General features: G+C 37.5%; 1 protein-coding gene across 3 annotated transcripts; it reads right to left on the bottom strand.

Annotated features, from left to right (window-relative positions):
- Positions 1–531: 531 nt before the first annotated feature.
- On the bottom strand, positions 532–18,756 carry LOC116180305 (sestrin homolog). Of its 3 annotated transcripts, XM_031500218.1 has the most exons (8): positions 18,411–18,756; positions 13,638–13,685; positions 10,173–10,343; positions 9,936–10,118; positions 5,328–5,577; positions 4,680–5,013; positions 3,856–4,150; positions 532–2,286 (listed from the first exon to the last, which is right to left on the bottom strand). In XM_031500218.1, exons 1-8 carry the CDS (start codon positions 18,429–18,431, stop codon positions 2,197–2,199), a joined length of 1,392 nt encoding a protein of 463 aa, XP_031356078.1. In that variant the 5' UTR covers positions 18,432–18,756; the 3' UTR covers positions 532–2,196. The 3 variants fall into 3 exon arrangements, with proteins under 3 accessions (XP_031356078.1, XP_031356079.1, XP_031356080.1); XM_031500219.1 differs by lacking the exons at positions 13,638–13,685; positions 18,411–18,756 and adding an exon at positions 10,444–10,813; XM_031500220.1 differs by lacking the exons at positions 13,638–13,685; positions 18,411–18,756 and adding an exon at positions 10,460–10,809.
- Positions 18,757–23,146: the final 4,390 nt, after the last annotated feature.

Raw genomic sequence — 23,146 nt, 5'->3', positions numbered from 1 at the left:
GGAAACCTTTTTCTTTATGAGAGGTATGATATGACTAATTTTAATAACAATCCTTAGGTTTCTTAAAACATCTTACGTTATTTTTCAGTGAAATATTATTTGTGGTACTTAAAAGATACAAAATTGACACTTGATGCAAATAAATGTTGTAACTTTCATTGTCTTGTCACTTCTGTTACAATACTTGAACTGAATTGTTAGGTACCGAGTGACGATTGAACATACATACATACATACGAGTTTACACTTGGCACTTTACGGTATATTAAGTACCTATTCTACTTACTCAGTAAAGTGCTTTTTTTCATTATCTTAATGGACATAACAAAATGAAATATTTCTCTTGGTAATGACAAAAAAAACTCCTGGTTCATCATGTTCTTCCGATACTAAAAAGTTGGACATTCGGTTATTTGTAGGTTTAGGATTCTTCTCAAATTTTTTTGAAAGGCAAAGCTGTGGAAAAATGCGGATGCGGAGTTTTCCAAGGGAACATACGGGGAGGAGTGTGGGTTAAGGACAAAACATCAATTAGCATCAAACTACTTTATTTGAAGAGGATTAATTAAATTAAAAACATCTCACTAAAAGTCTATGGTTAAACATCAACAAAACTTATTGTAGGTATTCAGTTGAAACAATCTAAAATCTAATTACACAGTAATCACATTTAGATAAATATCACAAATTGGAGAATACCCCACAACATAATGTGACTGCCAGGGATTTCATAACCGTAAATAAATGTAATTCCGTTTCACAAACATTTCTCCCCCAAAATCGAACGGAGCTACATTCATTCGGACGTAAATTGAAAATAGATTGTAAAAATGTAAAAATATTTTTTCGTTATTTCTCCCGAAATCAACAAAACGATTAAAAGATAAGTTATGAAATCCAACGTAATCATCCTACACATTACATGTATTTGTACTTCTGCATCTTTTTATTAATTATTGTTTTTTTTTCTCTTTTGAACTGCAACTAACACACAAATTTGCAGAAGTTTGCAACGAAACTTTAAAAGGACGAAAAGCTAAATCGAATAAAATAGGCCGAAAAGTTGTTTCTCTTTCGATTAACTTAATTGTTTCAAATAAATACAGAAAATGTAACATCACAGCGTTATATTAAATTCTACATGCAGTTTTCTCGTTATACTCTACGAAAACAAGCGGGATTCACAATTTGAAAATTACGAATTCACCAATCTACAAGAATAATAATAATAATAACATTATGAACTAACCCAAAATTTCGTATTAATCGAGCAAGATCGAGATCTCTGTACCGGATGAAAATTAGCTGCTCCAGTCGACGATACGCGATCTCGAACCTTTACTAACCTAATACAAATTCCATATGGCAGTGACAAACACTAACAGTTGCAATGGTTTTTTTAAACTGAATAAATTAATACTGAGATCAAGATATAAATTTGGGCATAATACAGTGTGTTTGAACTAAAACCGCTCGCTTCTGAGTGCACAGAAATGTTTTTATGGAAGAAAAGCATCTCGGCAGTGCTGCAAAACGCCAAAGATTTTTTCTAGCAATAGTCTCGGCGGCTTCGATTGGAACACACTGTATAATGCGGTTTCAACAAAAGCCAACAAAAATTCTCTTGCAGTTTTTCGTTCGCCGTTGTACTACTTAACACAGATAACTTCCGTTTATTATTATTTTTTTAATCATTTTTAAGAGTGAACCTTCACAAATGAGAATATACAGAGCCTCCGTATAAAGTGACCAGATCAATAGATGTTTCGTAAATGAAAACATTTCCCTCCGTCTTCTTCGTAAAAGGCGTGACACAATAGCCAAAATATAATATTTATACGATAGTTTCGTTATTTACAAAAGTGGTCAATTTGGTGCGACGTTCCCTTCAGGAACGCAACGAAATCAAAATGACAACGAAGAAACACATCAATAAAATTCGGTTATACAATAATTATAGTAGCTTGGTAATCACAACATTTGCGACCGCGCTCTATCCATATCGTTACATAAAATTTAAAACAGACAACAAAAATAGTTCCTTTTTAATCACTAATATATATATTAATATACTTTCTGTGCACATGATATAAATTCATACCTTGAAAACGAAGTATGAAACGTGAGTGAAGATATATATTTATATAATATAGATATAGGTGTCTTCCTTGGGAAAAAATGCCGCGCGCGCGCTGATTAATTTGTCATGTAGCGATTCACAGTTCTTAGGGCGTATAATAATTCGGCTTGCATACGTGCTTCTAACACCATTAAATTGACATGTACCTGTAACATACGTTCACGTAAAATACAAAGCGCCCTTCAACAATCACAAAAAAATTAAAACTTGAATCAAATTTTTTTTTAATTTTCCGTTACAAACATTTTGTAAAGTACACAAATTAAATTTTGTAATTTTTAAAAATTATTAATTATTATATAAATTTGGATTTGTCCAAGTTGCGATTTGTTTTTTTTTAATTTTTCAAAAATTCGTTATTATTCAAAATTAAAAAGTACTTAATTTATCTATTTTTTCCATTTCAAAAATGGATTATTATAGTGTATACAATTTTCTAATATTTTGAACCGTAATTTTTTCGATTTTTGATGTTTTCAAAAATGTGGCATGTCTTCTTTACTATACTCTGATTTTCAAATTTTCTATTGGCAATTTTAAAACCTTCCTTTCAAATACCCAAATTTGGACTGGAAAAGTGTTTAATTATCCATTTCTTTTCAAGTTATTCAAATTTCCAAAGTACACAAGTTTGGGTTTGTACAATAAATTTATTTATTTATGTTTTAACATTTTGTTTTGGTATCCGCACTGACGTTAGGAATGGTTTTAAATCTTGGACATGCCATATATCTGCAATCTTTCCCTCGGTATCTTCTAACTCATACTTTGAAAAGGTCCTAAATACCTAGGTGCTAACTTAGCCGAGTTTTTTTTTAATATTTAAACATGGGACAATTTGAAAACTCGAGACGGATTTTAATTATTGGAAATAGATTCTTATAAATAACACCGTTTAAAAATAAACATGTTTGTTTTTAAAAAGATGGTAAAATAAATTTTGAAAAAAACATTTTTTGGGTCTGTACAAGTTTCGATTTACTACTTTTTCTGAAATATTGGTTATTATTCAAAATTGAAAAGTACACAAATTTAGGTTTGAACATTACCTGATTCAATGCATTATTTTATCTTTGTAAATCGAATTTTTAAAATTCTAATGAAACATTGTTTTGTAATTTTTTATTTAAAAAATACTTGAGCTATAGCCTTCAATTTCGTTGTCTGTATCACCTTGCCCATATAACTTAAAGAGTGCAAAGAGTACAGATTTAAATTTGAACAATTTTTGATTCATTTTGTTTTTAATTTTTGAAAATTAACAACATAAAATCTTAACGCATTGCTTCGGTTTCAGGGCAATTAAAATTAGAAAAATTCACAAATTTAGTTTGAACAAGTTTTGAATATTGTCTTTACTTTTTTTAAATCAAAAATTTGAAAACCAGAGCATAGTTTTTGTATAGGCAATTTAAAAACAGAAAACAGTACAGTATTTCTGATTTCTTTTTCCGATTTTTGATCGAAAATTGGTTCATGTATTCCAAGATATTAAAGATTCTACAATCTTTGATAAATTTTTGAAAGCGGGAAGAGTTTAGTTTGTACAGGTTGGTTATTTTTTTAATTTTTGAAAATGGAAAAATTTGCACAATTTTTGATTCATTTGTTTTATTTTTGGAAATTAGCAATGTAATTTTCTCGATTTTATTTTCAAAAATTGACTGTTACAATTTCTTATGCATTTTAAATTAGGTCAAAATATAGAAACTTACCTTCTCACTATGTTTAAATTCGCGAAGAACCCTATCGTAATCCTTCTTGGTTACACGTTCCGGATAGCAACAGGCGCTTTTAATGAAAGTCTTCAAGGTACGTTCTAATAGCTGATTAATTTCGCCGTAATTGTAATCGTCGTGACGTATACCAAGCAAACATTGAATATAATTCCAGATGGCCCTGCGAAAACGGGAAGTATCTACATCCGTACGTCCACCCATAGTATAATATGTTAAATTATATGCAGTCTTAAATTTATCGTCAAGAAGATTGCCCACGTCGTTGTATAACCTGTAGAAAGAGACAAAAAAGTGTTAAAGTGAAATAGACAAGTTGAAGGGGTGGGAGGTAACGTTACTTCGTGAAAATATCATCTTTACCGACTTACCTTCTGGTTCTGCAACAAGCCACTGAATCGACAGTTATTCGTTTTTGCAAACGAAGTAATTTGATTTACAAATACGGCCAAATGACATTTCCATGGCAATCATGTTATTTATTTATTGTTATTTTATTTCCCTTATTCTTAAATTATATTGCAGGTATAATAAGAAACGCGTGTATAATTGGTCTTTAAAAACTTGATTAAGTATACATTTGTTTCTTAAATGTCCTATTAAATCATTAAACCATTGAAATATTCCAAAGAGGGGATTGGTGCACTGTATTTGCCAGTTGACGATTAATTTTTAACCAAATTGATCGTTGATATGACAAAAATCGATCTTCCCAATTGCATAGAACACCCTACTCACAAACGAGTAACATGCGCCCCAACTGGCCCCCCCCCCCCTGTCCCAGCGGAACAACTCGAACTCACCTATTCACCAAAGAGTACCCATGATCGTCCCACGAGTAGTCTTGCACTCGAAACGTCACGATATCGTCGTCGTGCCTCTTCGCGAAATCGTGATAGATAAACGACGGATCCTCGACGAAGACGCAAATGTCGGCGGGCGCCTCCTGCGGTTCGGCGCCGACCGCTCCGAGTTCGGCCGATTGCGATTCGACGTTCTCGAAACGTTTCGTCAGCTCGACGGGCGTGCACTCCTCATTGTGTTCCGAAAGCGTCTTCATGCGTTGCATTAGCGTCGTTATGCCCACTTCCGGTTCGGTCGGGGACGGTGGGCTTAAATTTGATGAATATTTCCAGTCTAAAATTGAAGAAAAAAGCGTCTCAGTTGCGCGCTAATCTGAGAGTAGGCGGAATCGACGAGAGAGAGGTTTATCAGAATTACGTCCTCTTTGAATAATCATTGAGTCATTCGTGTTTTGTCATCATTAGATACTGAGCAATTCGTAAACTCGTCTGATCCCAACCCGATGTCAGCAACAGAATGAATAATAATAATAATAAAGGAAGCAAGCTTAATTTATGCCCGGCTCGCAATCGACGTGAAAATTGAGTCGAATTGAACTTAGTGACTCCTCCCATCTACTACATTTGACAATAGTCAAATTGACTTACCTTTTCTATTACTGATAGGTATATCTTTGGGTTGACTTTTCGAGATATTTATATTGCTAGGATCGACGCAGATGGCCGTCGCGTTTGTCCCGCCGTCCGATGCGGGATACGTGTGCGCTCCGATTTGGTCGACCTCCTGATTGACGCCGCACGAGAAGACGAACGAACACAGCGAGTGAAAGTGAGTCAATATGACTATGGCGTGCACGACTTCGGCCAGCGACCAGCTATCTTTGCCTTTCGTTAACTTCTGCAAGGGAAAATCGGACGTATTAATCTCACCTTTTAAGCGTGCACCGCTCACAAAAGTGCCACCCCTTTCTTATTCCTTTGAAGCGAGAGCGGTCAGAATTCCATAGTGCCAGGTCGTAGATCTTCTGAGCTTTGAGATTATCTCAATTGTTAAAAGCTGAACCTTTAAGAGCGTTTGTGAGCCTTTAAGAACCGCTAAATCTTCAAAAACTTTTATGGGTCTAGTCTTACCGAGTTGTTTATTAAACTTTGAGTCTTTAAGAGATAGCAAAAGTGTTTCCAGAAGGTTCCATTTGCCTTTAAGAGTCCTTAAAGGGCCTCTAATGCTTTTTAAGTGTTACCTACAACCTCAAAGAGGTTTTGAAATCTAAACCAACTTCAAATGATGCCACGTTACTCTCAAGCGTCCCCGTGGATTATGTTCTCCTGGTACTTGGGAGTACACGTACAGTTTTCTTAAACATGGTCCGCAAATTAGCAGGAGAAACACCTCTTCGAACATGAGATGAGTTTTTATAACCTCCTAATACACAAAAAGCAAAAAGAAACACCTCTTCGTTTTTTTAACCTCCTTATAACCAGAGAAAATTTACATTTTCTTAACCGATTCTGCATAAATTAGGAGCAGAAACTCCTCTGCGCACACGAGTTTTTCTAACCTCCTGACACAAAAAATTTAAACGAAACATTGCCGAGGAAAAAGATCCCCTCACGGGTTATGTTCTCCTGGTAACCAGACACAATTCACATTTTTTTTAAATAGATACTGCTTAAATTAGAAGCAGAAACACCTCTTCGCACACGAGTTTTTCTAACCTCCTAATCCAAAAAATTTAAACGAAAAAGTGACGAGGAAAAAAATCATCTCGTGGGTTATGCACTCCTGATAGCCAAATTTTTTTTCAGAAACACATCTCCGCACATCAGTTTTTGTAATCTCCTGATACAAAGTTTAAACGAAAAAATGCTGAGGAAAAAGTACCGCTCATGGGTTATGTTCTCCTGGTAACAAGAGAAATTTTACATTTTCTTAACAGATACTGCGTAAATTACGAGCAGACACACTTCTTCGCACATCTCCTGATACAGAAAATTTAAACAAAAAATTACCGAGGAAAAAGCTCCACTCATGGGTTGTTCTCCAGGTAGCCAAAAAATATTTACATTTTTTCCCCAGATACTGCGTAAATTAGGAACAAAAACAATTGTTTTCCTAACCTCCTGATACAAAAAATTTAAACAAAAAATGCTGAGGAAAAAGAACCCGCCATGGATTATGTTCTCCTGGTAGCAAGAAAATATTTACATTTTTTCCCAGATACTGCGTAAATTAGGAGCAGAAACACTTCTTCGCACACGAGTTTCTTTAACCTCCTGATACAAAGTTTAAACGAAAAAATGCTGAGGAAAAGTACGCTCATGAGCTATGTTCTCCTGGTAACTAGAGAAATTTTACATTTTCTTAACAGATACTGCGTAAATTACGAGCAGACACACTTCTTCGCACATCTCCTGAGATACAGAAAATTTAAACAAAAAATTACCGAGGAAAAAGCTCCACTCATGGGTTGTTCTCCAGGTAGCCAAAAAATATTTACATTTTTTCCCCAGATACTGCGTAAATTAGGAACAAAAACAATTGTTTTCCTAACCTCCTGATACAAAAAATTTAAACAAAAAATGCTGAGGAAAAAGAACCGCCATGGATTATGTTCTCCTGGTAGCAAGAAAATATTTACATTTTTTTCCCCGGATACTGCGTAAATTAGGAGCAGCAGAAAATTTAAACTTTTTCATGGGTTGTTCTGTAGTTTTACTGCGTAAATTAGGAACAAAAACAATTGTTTTCCTAACCTCCTGATACAAAAAGTGCTGAGGAAAAAGAACCGCCATGGATTATGTTCTCCTGGTAGCAAGAAAATATTTATTTTTTTACTGCGTAAATTAGGAGCAAAACACTTCTTCGCACACGAGTCCTGATACAAACTTTAAACGAACCTAGGAAAAACAAGTTATGTTCTCTGGTAACATACTCTTAACAGATACTGCGTAAATTACGAGCAGACACACTTCTTCGCACATCTCCTGATACAGAAAATTTAAACAAAAAATTACCGAGGAAAAAGCTCCACTCATGGGTTGTTCTCCAGGTATATTTACATTTTTTCCCCAGATACTGCGTAAATTAGGAACAAAAACAATTGTTTTCCTAACCTCCTGATACAAAAAATTTAAACAAAAAAATGCTGAGGAAAAAGAACCTCCCTCATGTTCTCCTGGTAGCAAGAAAATATTACATTTTTTACTGCGTAAATTAGGAGCAAAACACCTCTTCGCACAGGAGTCCTGATACAAAGTTTAAACGAAAAAATGCTAGGAAAAAATCCGCTCATGGGTTATGTTCTCCTGGTAACAAGAGAAATTTTACATTTTCTTAACAGATACTGCGTAAATTACGAGCAGACACACTTCTTCGCACATCTCCTGATACAGAAAATTTAAACAAAAAATTACCGAGGAAAAAGCTCCACTCATGGGTTGTTCTCCAGGTAGCCAAAAAATATTTACATTTTTTCCCCAGATACTGCGTAAATTAGGAACAAAAACAATTGTTTTCCTAACCTCCTGATACAAAAAATTTAAACAAAAAATGCTGAGGAAGAAGAACCAGCCATGGATTATGTTCTCCTGGTAGCAAGAAAATATTTACATTTTTTCCCAGATACTGCGTAAATTAGGAGCAGAAACACTTCTTCGCACACGAGTTTCTTTAACCTCCTGATACAAACTTTAAACGAAAAAATGCTGAGGAAAAGTACGCTCATGAGCTGTTCTCCTGGTAACTAGAGAAATTTTACATTTTCTTAACAGATACTGCGTAAATTACGAGCAGACACACTTCTTCGCACATCTCCTGATACAGAAAATTTAAACAAAAAATTACCGAGGAAAAAGCTCCACTCATGGGTTGTTCTCCAGGTAGCCAAAAAATATTTACATTTTTTCCCCAGATACTGCGTAAATTAGGAACAAAAACAATTGTTTTCCTAACCTCCTGATACAAAAAATTTAAACAAAAAATGCTGAGGAAGAAGAACCAGCCATGGATTATGTTCTCCTGGTAGCAAGAAAATATTTACATTTTTTTCCCCGGATACTGCGTAAATTAGGAGCAAAAACACTTGTTTATATAACCTCTTTTCTTTTTCTTGGTTTCAGACAAAGATCCCCTCATGGGTTATGTTCTGGTAACCAGAGAAAATTAATTTTTTTCTAGTTTTGTAGTGGAAACCCTAGGTCCGTGGGGCACGGATGCTAGATGTTTCCTGAAGAAGCTCGGCCAGCTTTTTGTCGACGCAATTGGTGTTTCGAGGGCCTACTTTAGTCAACGAACAAGTCTTGCCATCCAGCGGGGAAACGCCGCAAGTGTTATGGACACCTTTAATTTTGAAAAGTACGATAATTATTATCTTTTGTAAATTTAATTGTTACCTAACAAGATAGTTCGTAAAATAGGAGCAGACACCTCTCTACAGATAAGGTTTTCTAACCTCCTGACACAAAAAGTGCTGAGGAAAAAGATCCTCCCTCATGTTCTCCTGATAACCAGAAAAAATTATATTTTTTACTGCGTAAATTAGGAGCGAAAACACCTCTTCGCACAGGAGTCCTGATACACAAACGGAAAAGTGCCGAAGCATTTTTCATCTTAGAAAAAAATCCTCTCACGAGTTATGTTCTTCTGTTAACCAAACAGATACCTCATGAACCAGGTCTAAAACACCTCCTCGCAAGCTCAAACGAAAACATAGTGCTCTCTTCAGCCTAACAGCCATCATGGATTACGTAAAGAACATTTTTCGAAGAGAATTAGACCTCCTGCTGGAACCTCTTCAGTTAGAAGATCTTATGAATTATATACTCCTGGTAGCCCATTAAAGACACTTGCACAAAAACAAGGCTACCACGCTGTGGATACCATTGAAAGCTCTTAAAACAGATCTAAGCAAAGCACTTACAAGTTCTTAAGGACCTTTAAAGGCTTGAGGTTGGATGCCTCTTAAAACCTTTTGAAAGCCTTTAAAGACTAACGGCGATTAGAAGGATCTTTAATTCCTATTGTAGTCTAGAAGACCAGAGAACACTTTAGAAGGAAGTGGCTTGAATACTCCCAAGGCTAATCATAAACTCAATGAGACCCTTGCAAGCTTTTGAAAATTCTTCAAGAACCTTAGTTGATCCTAAAGGCTTGAAATTAGAATTAGTGAAGGATCGGTAAAGGCTTTTTAGATCTTAAATCCATGGCGTTTCGGAATTATGACCGTCCTCCTCGGCCCAAAATCTCCGCATACTGACCTCAATATGAGATTTATTCAAAAGCCAAGGCTGGTGCGCCAATATTTTGTTGATATCGTACAGATTTCTTAGCTTCTGTGGAATATAATCGAGGCCCTTTAGCCACGTGTGCGCGCCGCCCTGCAGCAGGAACTCCTGCTTCTGCAGGGCGATCAGGTAGTTGCACTGGTGGCGCCCGGACGCCTGAAAGGTTGAGGGTGGTTAGCCCGGTTTTTTTTTGCAGTTCGGGAAACTCACCATAATTGCAATATAATGTCTATAGTCGTAGGGAAGAGGGCCATCTCCGCGAAGTATAAAGTGCTGTGTTCTGAGGAAGTGATCCAAGTACGCGGGATGATATCCCATAACTTGGGTTACATGGTCCAGTCTGTTATTTTGAAGGAAGGCATCCACGAATAAAGTGTGCGTCTGTAAAATGGGCTTTAATTAGTAAACTGTAAACAAGCACATAAATATAATTGAAGGTTCTTTTTTCGCAATACGCTTTGCATATTATTATTATACGTACAACTGCATTTACATACATTTACAATTACACCAGCGACCGAGTCGAGCCGACCGAAAAGTATAGACACGTGTATACACTTATAACGACCTTGTTTACTTAAAATGGTTTAAGAAGCGCGCACAGGAAAAAAAAGGCGGGGGGTTATTTTTAAATGACCCACTAAAACTAAAATTAATCGCGTTACGTCACCTTTTCGAAAACGAGCGCCGTCGAGGGTAAAAATTAAATCTCGCGCGCGCGGCACATTCAAATTTGGAGCGGTCGTCAATAAAAAATGGACCGCAATGGACGGACTATAATAATTGACGGTAGGTGAGGCACGTGTTATGATTTTTATTGAAATGGACCAGTTAAATGCTACACGTGGACGTATAGCAGCGCCGCCCACTGCAGTACTTTATCGTCGAAAAACAAAAACATTAAATGACATCACCGCCGCCGGCATTTACGGCATGTTTACATAGCAGATACGATTACTTGATTCGGTGGTCAGATATTTTTATTCGTACACATATTAAGATCAAGAGCGACCTAATTGAGGGACGATCGCGTTTCATTTTTTTTTTTTGTAATTCCGCCGCCTCGGGGGGGGGGGTTCATACTCTCCAGACCCCCGTTGCTATGACTTAGAGCCCTCCGCATGATCCTTATTATTGGAGAAAAGAGAGGATGATCTTTAAAGGACGATCACTCGAGGAGGTGTAAATCTTTTGTATTAGCAGCGGAGATCTGGCGTGTATCGAGACCCCACCACTATCAGTAGAGAGTACGGAAGGTAAACTATGGTGACCTAGTGGGAAACTTTGGATTTTTTGGAATTAACCAGAATTAATGTGAATTAGCGTGAATTAATTTCAATTAAAGTGAATTAATTTGAATTAAATCTGAATTATTTGTACTTGTTTCCCCCTAGATGGTGACCACGTTCTCTTACCACAATGTTTACGGTCCTTAGCACTTTTCTTTGAGAAATAGAAATTTCCTTGAAGGGTTGCGTACTGCGCCATTTACTGTTTTGAAAAATTCAAAAGAATCTTCCCATTTCCAAAAAAAGAGTAAACAAATTTTGAGCCTGTAATCTTCGGGCTTATCGACAAGCAACTCAAAAACCGGACCGGCGTTTTTTAACCGCTTAATTTATAAGAAATAGATGTTTAAATTAAAAAAATATTCAACAAATTCGTGCAGATCTTCAAAAATCAAGATATTTCAGTTTTGTGTACAGTATGGTTCGTCAAACGTGAACACGGCAAGCAACTCAAAACAGCAAAACGCCCTAAGATTTAAGTTTTTGATGTGGTAAAATTTCTTTTCAAGATCTAAACATTCCTAAATTTTTTGAATTTTTTTATTTGTATTTTTTTGATTTTTTAAGTTTCCATGTATTTTTTAGAGTTATAAATTCTGAAAATATTTTAATTCGTCGTCCCACTTTTTGAAACTGCACAGGTCAGCTTTTTTTTAAATTAAAAAAAAATTAGCCCAAGATCTATTATTCTTCTGTTCCAGCAAAATTTAAGGAAATTTAAGGGAAGTTTCCATGTATTTTTTAGAGTTATAAATTCTGAAAATATTTTAATTCGTCGTTCCACTTTTTGAAACTGCACAGGTCAGCTTTTTTTAAATTAAAAAAAAATTAACCCAAGATCTATTCTTCTTCTGTTCCAGCAAAATTCAAGGGAACTCGATTCTGCGGTTTCTAAATCATCCGCATTCCTCCATCGCAACGCCACCAGTCATCGAAATACGATTTATTTGTTGCTTAGCTCAATCCTAGCAACACTCTTGTCCAAACCATATTGCTGGTGTTTGTATCTGTCCCAAGCATCTCGCTTTATTTCAGGTTGGCCATTTTGCTGCCGGAGCAAAATTGTTCAATGTTTGCTGTTCCAGCAACGCTTCCAAACAGCAAATCAGACCTATTGATATATATCTGCTTGTGTCATCTCAACAAGTCGATTTGACACAGAAAGAACATCCAGTAGGTCGTCTTCCGAAATGTTGCTGAAGCAAAAATCAGCAAATAACGAAATTATGAGAGCGAATGAAATCTATTTGCGTTTGGCATTGCGAAAAACAGTTAACAAAACCTACGAAAGACGGGACGGTTCGTTTTAAATAATTTAGATGGAAATAAGTGTCCTCTAGGTTGGCCATTTTGGTGCCAGAGCAAAATTGTTCAATTTTTGCTGTTCCAGCAACGCTTCCAAATAAACAGCAAAACAGACATACTGATGTATATCTGCTTGTGTCATCTCAACAAGTGGATTTGACACAGAAAGAACATCGAGTAGGTCGTCTTCCGAAATGTTGCTGAAGCAAAAATCAGCAAATAATGAAATTGAGAGCGAATGAAATCTATTTGCGTTTGGCATTGCGAAAAACAGTTAACAAAACCGACGAAAGACGGGACGGTTCGTTTTAAATAATTTAGATGGAAATAAGTGTCCTCTAGGTTGGCCATTTTGGTGCCGGAGCAAAATTGTTCAATTTTTGCTGTTCCAACAACGCTTCCAAATAAACAGCAAAACAGACGTATTGATGTATATCTGCTTGCGTCATCTCAACAAGTCGATTTGACACAGAAAGAAAAAATCGAGTAGGTCGTCTTCCGAAATGTTGCTGAAGCAAAAATCAGCAAATAACGAAGTTAAGAGGGCGAATGAAATTCATTTGCGTTTGGTATTGCGAAAAACAGTTAACAAAACAGTTAACAAAACCGACGAAAGACGGACGGTTCGTTTTAAATAATTTAGATGGAAATAAGTGTCCTCTTTGCGACTTTGCCAAGGTGTTTTCATAAAATTAAGCGTTCATTAACCCCCATGAAAAACATATTTGCATTTTGATGAGAAAAGGGGCCGTTTTTAAATTGGGTCACCGATTCCGATACGGACCTCCGTTTAGCTGTGAAAATAACCTCAAAGTTCACGTGATTCATGGCAAACTACGAACAAAGAGCCTAGCAGTCACTGACTCCTTATCTTTTGTTTGTTAAAGAGAGAACTTTGATCAGCTGCACATTCGCTCGCGCCTTTTTTCGGGTCATTTTCGCAGAGAAACTGCACGGGTCCTACAACGTCGAATTACGCAAAAGGCTCGCATTGAGCAATTTCCGTTAATCTAAGAGGGCGCAGACGAGAGGCCAAACAAGCCGCAATCTACTGCCGATAAGAGCAGTCCGATGAACTCACCGCGGTCTCCAATTGGACGTTGCCGTCGAAGTAGCCAGCCGAACTCACCTGCAAAAAAAGAGAAGCGAACGTTAGTAAAAGAAATTAAAAATTTCTCGTGTTTAGAGAAAGTGCGAGCCGACCTACTTTGACGTTATTGAAGAGAAAAAAAGGGAAGCATACCGAATTAATCGTATTAAATTCCCTACAATGTAATTTGTGCGCTAATTACAACACGTAAATAATACGAATTAATTACACCCACCGTTTAAAAAGTGGAAAAATTGCCAAAGCTAAAGTTACACTTAATTAGCGCGGAAAATTAATAAGTGAACTTGACAAGTATTAATTTTCGTAATTTACAGTTGCTGCGAGTAATTAATTCACAACTTAATAAATATCTTAATTATCCACAACTTAGAATGGCGACCGTTCCAAATTATCCCAGCTGATAATAATTGCAATTATTTAGACCATTCCAGCAAGTTTCGCGCCAGATTAATTAGGGGCAATTTGGAATTTGCGAGTAATTTCAATTAATAAATTATACACGTGTAAGTGTTTCAGTACAACGGATTTAATTGAATTACGAAAATTAGGAAATCTGAACCAATTAGTAAATATCTTAATTACTCGCAACTTAGGAAAATTAGATTATTTTTTGTCAAATACGACGCGACGTATGGTACCTACTATTCAAAAAATTAAATTCCAGTGTCCAATTACATAGAAATTCAATTTAATTAATTAGTAATTAATGGTACACAAAAATTATTTGTCTTTTCGGTCCAGAAATAACTTACTTCCCTGTATGAAAACGACGTAAACAAGTGTCTAGCGTTACCCGAGCGAGTACAAAATGGCGTCTGCGATAAATAACAAATGTCGTCGTTAAGCCATTTCTAAAAACGGGTTTAAAAAAATCGAAAAACATGTTTTGATCGTCATAAAATGATCTCAAGATAATCTCGAGAGAGAAGTAAACATTTTGAAATATCTCGTGATAATCAAAACGTAATTTGGTATACTTTAATCTTATGTAATTTTGCAAAATACAAAAAGCTATTAATATTTATAGGAGCCGTTTAGCCTTTTTCCGCAATTAATGACGCGTGTTTTTAGATATCGCCACCCTGTCTTGACTGGGCTATTTTTCTCTTAAAGCGTTGTTTTTTTACGTCACTAAGCGTCAGCGTCAAGAAAATTGAACTTCCATTACACTAACAGTATCGACATCGTGTCGTTCTTTTGAGCATGAAAAAGCTTTTACATAATAAAATTAAATCGCGACTCGTGTTTTTCGCACACACCTCGAATTTCACCTCCTTGCTCGCCTCCACGAATCAGACTGTATTACTTGAATTACTTCAAGTGCGCACGTTTAATTACTTTTATCGCCCAATTTCGGTTGTCCTGCAGCGAGTCCTGCAGGTAATGCGAATTAATTGGACAATTTTGATTAGGCAAACAGAACGAAGGAGGAAAAAGGTCAAAAACAAAATGGAGGTTTCGGTAATTCGGGGGACCTATTTGAAGCGATCGGGTGCCATAAAGACGCAACACAAATATATATATATATATACCAATTTGAACCAAGGTCAATTAATGAACCCCGATAACGTAATTCACCGGATTCAGATTTTCAAGCATCAAAAAGGCACTTCAATTACGCGCAATAAAAAGATTAACTGATTCGCGCAAATTATGCCTCATATTTAACTCTTCCAATTAAAATTTCTCTTCACCTTCTCTAGCGAAGCATAATTTACATTTGGTAACTAGTACTCAAATAACATTTTCGCTCAATGAAATTAAACAGCGCATTAGAAAACCAATACCGCATAATTTGGTAATTAAGCCCCACTTATGCGCCATATTTTATTGTTAAATTAAAATTTCTCTTCTCAATTATGACATTTCCCACTCACGATTAATTTTCAATTTGAAAACTTGCACTCGAATTAAATTTCCTATGCGATAATTAAGCGCTAATTATGCGGCAATAAAATTAAACAGCGCATTAGAAACTCAATTTTACGGTCAGAAATTTAGAATAATTTGACGATTAGCCCCAATTATCCGCCATAATTTATTGTTAAATTAAAATTTCTAATTTCAAACATTCTCCACTACCGAGTAGCTTCCAATCGGAAACTATGCGCCAATGAAATCAAACAGCGCTTTGAAAAATCAATTTTACGGTCAAAAATTTAGCACGATTTGCCAATTAGCTCCAATTATGCGCCATCTTTTATTATTAATTTAAAATTTCTCTCCTCAATTTCAAACATTCTTCACTCGCGAGTAATTTCCAATTGGTAACTTGCACTCGAATTAAATTTCCTATACGATAACTAAACGCTAATTATGCGCCAATGTAATTAGACAGCGCATTAGAATATAAATTTTACGGTCAGAAATCTAGGCTAATTTGGCAATTAAGCCCCAATTATGCGCCATTTTTATTGTCAAATTAAAATTTATCTTCTCAATTTCAAACATTCACTTGCACTCGAATTAAATTTCCTATGCGATAATTAAGCGCTAATTATGCTTATTATATATACTTATACTACTTATATATACTTGAACAGCGCATTAGCAAATCAATTTTACTGTCAGGAATTTCGGGTAATTTGGCAATTAACCCCCATTTATGCGTCATATTGTAATATTAAATTGCAATTTTAAACGTTCTCCACTCACAAGTATGTTCAATGGGAAACATCATGAACTCGTGTAAAATTTCTCATGCGATAATTAAGCGCTAATTATGCACCAAAGAAATTAATTAGAAAATCAACTTTACGGTCAGACATTGACAATTAATAATTTAGCAATTATGCCCGAATTATGCGCCGTGTATTTTCGTTAAATTAAAATTTCTTTGCTCAATTTCAAACATTCTCCATTCACGAGTAATTTCCAATTGGAAACTTACCCTCTAACAAAATTTCCTATGCGATAATTATGCGCCAATGAAATTAAACAGAGCATTAGAACACTGATTTTACGGTCAGAAATTTAGCGTAATTTGGCAATTAACCCCCCAATTATGCACCATATTGTATTATTTTTTAAACGTTCTCCACTCACAAGTAATTACAATGGGAAACTTGAACTCGTATTAAATTTCTCATTCGATAATTAAGCGCTAATTATGCGTCAATGAAATTAAGAAGCGCATTAGAAAATCAATTTTACTGTCAGAAATTTAGCATAAATTGGTAATTATGCGCTATATTTTGTTATTAGACTAAACTTCCTCTACTGCCTAATTTCAAACATTCTCCTCTCACGAGTAATTTCCAATTGGAAATTTGCACTCGATTTAAATTTCCTATGCGATAATTATGCGCCAATGAAATTAAACAGCGCATTAGAACACTAATTTTACGGTCAGAAATTTAGCGTAATTTGGCAATTAACCCCAAATTATGCGCCATATTGTATTATTTAATTACAATTTTAAACGTTCTCCACTCACGAGTAATTTCAATGGGAAACTTGAACTCGTAGTAAATTTCTCATCCGATAATTAAGCGCTAATTATGCGCCAATGAAATTAGGAAGCGCATTACAAAATCAATTTTACTGTCAGAAATTTAGCATAAATTGGTAATTAAGCACTAATTATGCGCTACATTTTGTTATTAGACTAAAATTCCTCTACTTCCTAATTTTAAACATTCTCCGCTCACGAGTAATTTCCAAATGGAAATTTGCACTCGAATTAAATTTCCTATGCGATAATTAAACGCTAAAAAACAGATTGGATGAAATTTATTTGTTATAATGCTTGTTTTCTCTATTACACCATTTTAAATATTTCGTTTAATAAATATCGATTCAATTCAAAAATTTCTGTTCCTCACATTTTCCACTCATTAGTAATTTCCAATTGGAAACTTGCACTTGAATTAAATTTCTTATGGGATAATTAAGCGCTAATTAGGCGCCAATGAAATTAAGCAGAGCATCAGAAATTAACTTTACGGTCAGACATTGACAATTAGTAATTTAGAAATTAGGCTCACATTATGCGCTACATTTTATCGTTAGATTAAAATTTCTCTGTTCAATTTCAAACATTTTCCACTCAAGAGTGATTTCCAATTGGAAACTTGCACTCGAATTAAATATCCTATGCGACAATTAAGCGCTAATTATGCGCCAAGGAAATTAAAATGCGCTTGATAAACGGTCAGAAATAAACCATAATTTGACAATTGACCCCAATTGTGCGCCATATTTTATTGTTCAAATTAAAATTTCCGATTGGAAACTTGCACTGATTAAATTTCCTATGCGATAATTATGCGCTATGGAAATTAAACAGCGCTGAACATAAATCGAAACCAAAATATTGGCCCGTTCAAATTAAACTGCGCATTAGTGGTGTCAAAATGCGAACCAGAAACCAAAATTAACACTCTTTTTGAAGAAAGAGTGGTTAAGCGCCATATCAGCCGCTCCTTGACGAAAAAGAACCTCCCAGTTTCAACAAATTAAATTATCCATACAATCAATAATGCGTCATTCAGATTAATTGTGTCATTCCATCATTAGGAAAAAATTCCACGAGCACGGAAAATTTTTCAGCGGAAATATTTGAGCTTCCCAACCGTTGCGGAATCAATGCACCCCCTATGCGCTACAATTATGCGCCCCTAGGGCCTAGGCAGAAATTCGAGCGGGTTTTATCTTCACTGCCGCTTTTTTCTTCTTCCTCTTTTCAAGTTGTTGACCTCGCGCAACAGATGGAGAAAGTGTGTGCGGGGGTGGGGTACTTACGTTCTGCTGAATGTGGCCCATTGTGGTCCCTTCGCGAAGAGGGCCGAGGTTTTCCCTTGCCACCGGAATTTTGCCGGTTTGAAGCGTACCGGTGTCGAAGGAAACGTGAGGGGAGGGCTTGGTGGTTAACGCCTTGGTCGTATCCAAAAATTAGTCCGAAACTTTCTCGCAACTGCACTTTTTTCTAACAAAAAACGCGTGCTCATTGGTAAACCATAGAAATCACTAACACTTTCAGATTAAGCAATCGCGCCGATAAATAATTGAACGTCTTTCTCCACGAACTAAAAGAAAACTAACTCGAGCGACGAGGACACAATGGATAATAAACTAACAGAACCGGCTTGTGTGACCCTAACTCGTTTATGGTCGTCGCAAAGCGGGGAGGAGGTGGGGGTATTTTCGAAGTCAGCTGATTGGTTCGCGTTGAACGAGTTTGTGTATGTTACATCAGCTGATTGCGCTCAGGCCCATAGCAACATAATACGGGGACGTCACCTCAACTGTAAATGCATCTAAAAATAAACAATAAAAAAAAGCGACCGTTTCGTTGGCTTGATTGGCAGACTGCCTGGCATTAGCAGATTCTCTTTGTCCTAATCGAGCGCAATTTGTTTTTCCCATTACACGTACCTGGTGATAATTACTCGATAGCGGAGGCCAAGGACAAACAATGCACAAGGAGATTTTCCGCCGGTAAATGCGGAAACGTCGCAATTTTATTCCTGTTTATTCTGGAAGCCCTCCAGAATTCTTGATACGGGTCAATCACAATCAAATCATAAATAGTTAATGTGAAAAAATCGTCCCCATCCCCTCCCCCACGCCTCTGAACCCCTTTTGTTGCCATGTTTTCCGGGATCTTCTCTCTTCGTCTTTCCAGCCTTTCTTCCACTAGATTCCCATATAAAAAAGATCCTCTCTCTCGAAACTACGTTTCGGGTGGAATGCCGGGAAAATTCTCTTTGCACCGCCCTTTCCATCTTGCTCTGTTGGCTATACTTCCTCGTCAATAATGTTCTCCTGACGGCGAGAAATATTAGGAGCAGGAACATCTTTTGGTGATGGCTTAAAATCCCATAAAATATATTAAATGGTTTCTTAAAGACCGATTCCTGGATACTTTCAACGGCTGGTATTCTATACCTCCCAGAGGTACGTTTGATAGCTTTTTACCGAAAATTGGAATGGCACTTGAAAGGCAGACGGTTTTGTGGGCGAACACAACACCTGGGGGGTACGGAAAACCCCCCCAGCACACGAAGACTTTATTTATACAATTCTACGAATATTCTCATGGTGGTAATGATGATTGTAGGGAAATTGACATTGGATTTCCTCTTGCTCGGGGGTATTCCATACCCCTAGACCCCCCGGTGGTACGTTCGATAACTTTTTACCGAAAATTGGAATGACAAGTGTCAGGCAGACGGTTTTGTGGGCGAACACAACACCTGGGGGGCACGGAAAACCCCCCCAGCACACGAAGACTTTATTTATACAATTCTACGAATATTCTCATGGTGGTAATGATGATTGTAGGGAAATTGACATTGGATTTCCTCTTGCTCGGGGGTATTCCATACCCCCCAGACCCCCCGGTGGTACGTTCGATAACTGTTTACCGAAAATTGGAATGACAAGTGTCAGGCAGACGGTTTTGTGGGCGAACACAACACCTGGGGGGCACGGAAAACCCCCCCAGCACACGAAGACTTTATTTATACAATTCTACGAATATTCTCATGGTGGTAATGATGATTGTAGGGAAATGGACATTGGATTTCCTCTTGCTGGGGGGTATTCCATACCCCCCAGACCCCCCCGTGGCACGTTCGATAACTTTTTACCGAAAATTGGAATGACAAGTGTCAGGCAGACGGTTTTGTGGGCGAACACAACACCTGGGGGGTACGGAAAACCCCCCAGCACACGAAGACTTTATTTATATAATTCTACGAATATTCTCATGGTTGTAATGATGATTGTAGGGAAATGGACATTGGATTTCCTCTTGCTGGGGGGTATTCCATACCCCCCAGACCCCCCGGTGGTACGTTCGATAACTTTTTACCCAAAATTGGAATGACAAGTGTCAGACAGACGGTTTTGTGGGCGAACACAACACCTGGGGGGTACGGAAAACCCCCCCAGCACACGAAGACTTTATTTATACAATTCTACGAATATTCTCATGGTTGTAATGATGATTGTAGGGAAATGGACATTGGATTTCCTCTTGCTGGATACCCCCACAGACCCCCCGGTGGTACGTTCGATAACTTTTTACCGAAAATTGGAATGACAAGTCTCTGGCTGGGGGGGTACGGAAAGCACACGAAGAAAGACCTTTTATATGATTCTACGAATGCTCTCATGGTGGTAATGTGATTGTAGGGGAATGGTAATTGAATTTCCCTTTTGCTGGGGGAGTATTCCATATCTCCCAGACACCCCCCTCCCCCATCCCTCGGTAGTACGATCGAAAAATTTAAAACTGGAATCATACTGGTCTGGCAGACGAAGAAAAATCTTGCCGGTTCTTGCCCCTTTCTGCCTTCTTCTCCTGATCTTATTTTCCCTGTTCTCTTCTTCTCCTCCGAGAATCGACAGTTCTCTCCCACACTCACTAGCCCTTTACCGTGATCCCCTGTCCTTTTTTACGTACTCCACCCATCTCTTGCGCTTTCCTTTAAACTGCTACACCTTCCGTCATACGTTCTTCCATCCTTCTCCAACTCTCTCCTGTCTTCTCCCGTTTGTGTTTCAAGGACGTTTTGAAAAAGATTAAACAGTGTTCCGAGGTTTGAAGGAAGTCTCAGGATCAAAGTTTGAAGAAACAAATCTTTGCAATACAGCTGACCACTTGCATCATTTATCCGTAAGCACCGAAAAACGATAAGGTTATCGAAGAACGTGAAGGGCGCCCGATGTTCTATCGCGTTTAGACGAAAACGCTTAAAAATAACAAAGATAGCGCAGCGGAAAACCTACGACTTCCGTCATGGAATCTCGGCGTGATCGAATCATTTCATTGTTTGAAAAAGGAGGAACTCGCGATGAGAGTAGGAAATTTTTCCCAACCAAACAAACAATGGAAGAATCGCGTTCCGAATGTTGACTGTAATTGGAACACATGCCCAACTCGTCATATCGGAGTTCGGGTCAAAAGTTTACGCCAAACAAATTCCGCTACCGATTAAATAGCAGAAGTTTTCCCGGAACGTTTCCAAAATAGCCCGAAAATTTCCACTAAACGATCGTGCACCTCTTCGGCGGAAGAAGAAATTAACAAACGCGCGATAAGGACAACTATCTTTGGGCGCGTGCATATTGCATCAGATTTGATGATATTGCCTATTGCGAGGAGTTGATCGGCATGACGCAACACTATCACTTCGGTCAAATAGTTTATTTATAAAACAAAAGATTATTTGTTCCAATAGGCGATTACTAAACTGGTTATTAACCGGTTATGGGCCCATGCATTGTTATTCATCTTGTGACTAATGCAGGTGTTTACCTTAGACGAGGGTTTTATGTGCATAACAGACCGGTTGTGTTTGAATAAAGTTTAAGTAAATTGCTGTTGTTGTTAATTAATAATTGAGGTCGTTTAAAAAGATAAGGACGTCATTTGTCAGAGGCAGATGTGTCTAAATACCTACGCACTCCCACAAAATGAAACGGAACCGCATGATGGAGGCCGAATTTGTATTCCCGAGGCAAAAACAGCTAGAAATGATGTGTCGCATTGTGGCCCTTCAAACATCTTTATCTGAACTTGAACACCCTCCCCACAATAATCCTTTGCATCCCTTGAATCCTCATGAATTTCCCTAAACCATCTCAAGTTCATTCGAATTTCCCAAACGCCTTGAATGGACACCACTGGTTGAGGAGTTTTTGGACCCTTTAGGCATTTAATATCAGTTAAGGAATTTGGGGGTTGGAGGTTTAAGAAAGCTTTATAATGTTCAAAGAGAGAATCAAGACAATTCAAGAGGGTTCACAAGGAGTCAAAAATATTTATTTCAGTGCAGAATGTATGACGGGAGGAGGAGGGGGGGGGGGGAGTTATACGAGTGCTCTCATGGTGGTAATGATGATTGTAGGAAAAGTCATTGAATGTTTCTGAACTGAGGGGTATTCCATGCCCCCCCAGACCCCCCCCCCCCCCCCGGTGTGGTATTCTCCCAAAAGTGTCTGCCTCGTTATTCTGAAAGCAATTTTGGGCAAAACCCCACAGAACGTAGCGCCGGGGGGTCTGGGGAGTATGGAATACCCCCCAGCATACGAAGAATATATTTATACGAGTGGCCTCATGGTGGTAAAGAAGATTGTAGGAAAAGTCATTGAATGTTTCTGTATTGGGTGGTATTCCATGCCCCCCAGACCACCCCGGTGTGGTATTCTCCCAAAAAAGTGCCTACCTCGTTATTCTGAATGCAATTTTGGGCAAATCCCCACAGAACGTAGCACCGGAGGGTCTGGGGAGTATGGAATACCCCCCAGCATACGAAGAGTATATTTATACGAGTGGCCTCATGGTGGTAATGATGATTGTAGGAAAAGTAATTGAATGTTTCTGTACTGGGGGGTATTCCATGCCCCCCAGACCTCCCCCCCTGTGTGGTATTCTCCCAAAAAAGTGTCTGCCTCGTTATTCTGAATGCAATTTTGGGCAAAACCCCACAGAACGTAGCACCGGGGGGTCTGGGGAGTATGGAATACCC

The sequence above is a fragment of the Photinus pyralis genome, unplaced genomic scaffold (assembly GCF_008802855.1).
Source record: "Photinus pyralis isolate 1611_PpyrPB1 unplaced genomic scaffold, Ppyr1.3 Ppyr1.4_LG9, whole genome shotgun sequence".
Lineage (NCBI taxonomy): Eukaryota > Metazoa > Arthropoda > Insecta > Coleoptera > Lampyridae > Photinus > Photinus pyralis.
This window is presented reverse-complemented; position numbering and strand designations above follow the sequence as displayed.

Bases quoted from the DNA above. Each gene is read 5' to 3' on its own strand.
- LOC116180305 (XM_031500218.1), bottom strand. From the start codon at position 18,431: ATGGGCCACATTCAGCAGAAC. The intron at 10,344-13,637 runs GTGAGTTCATCG...CCCATTTTACAG, and splicing joins ACGTCCAATTGGAGACCGCG to ACGCACACTTTATTCGTGGA. The intron at 10,119-10,172 runs GTGAGTTTCCCG...TCAACCTTTCAG, and splicing joins GACATTATATTGCAATTATG to GCGTCCGGGCGCCACCAGTG.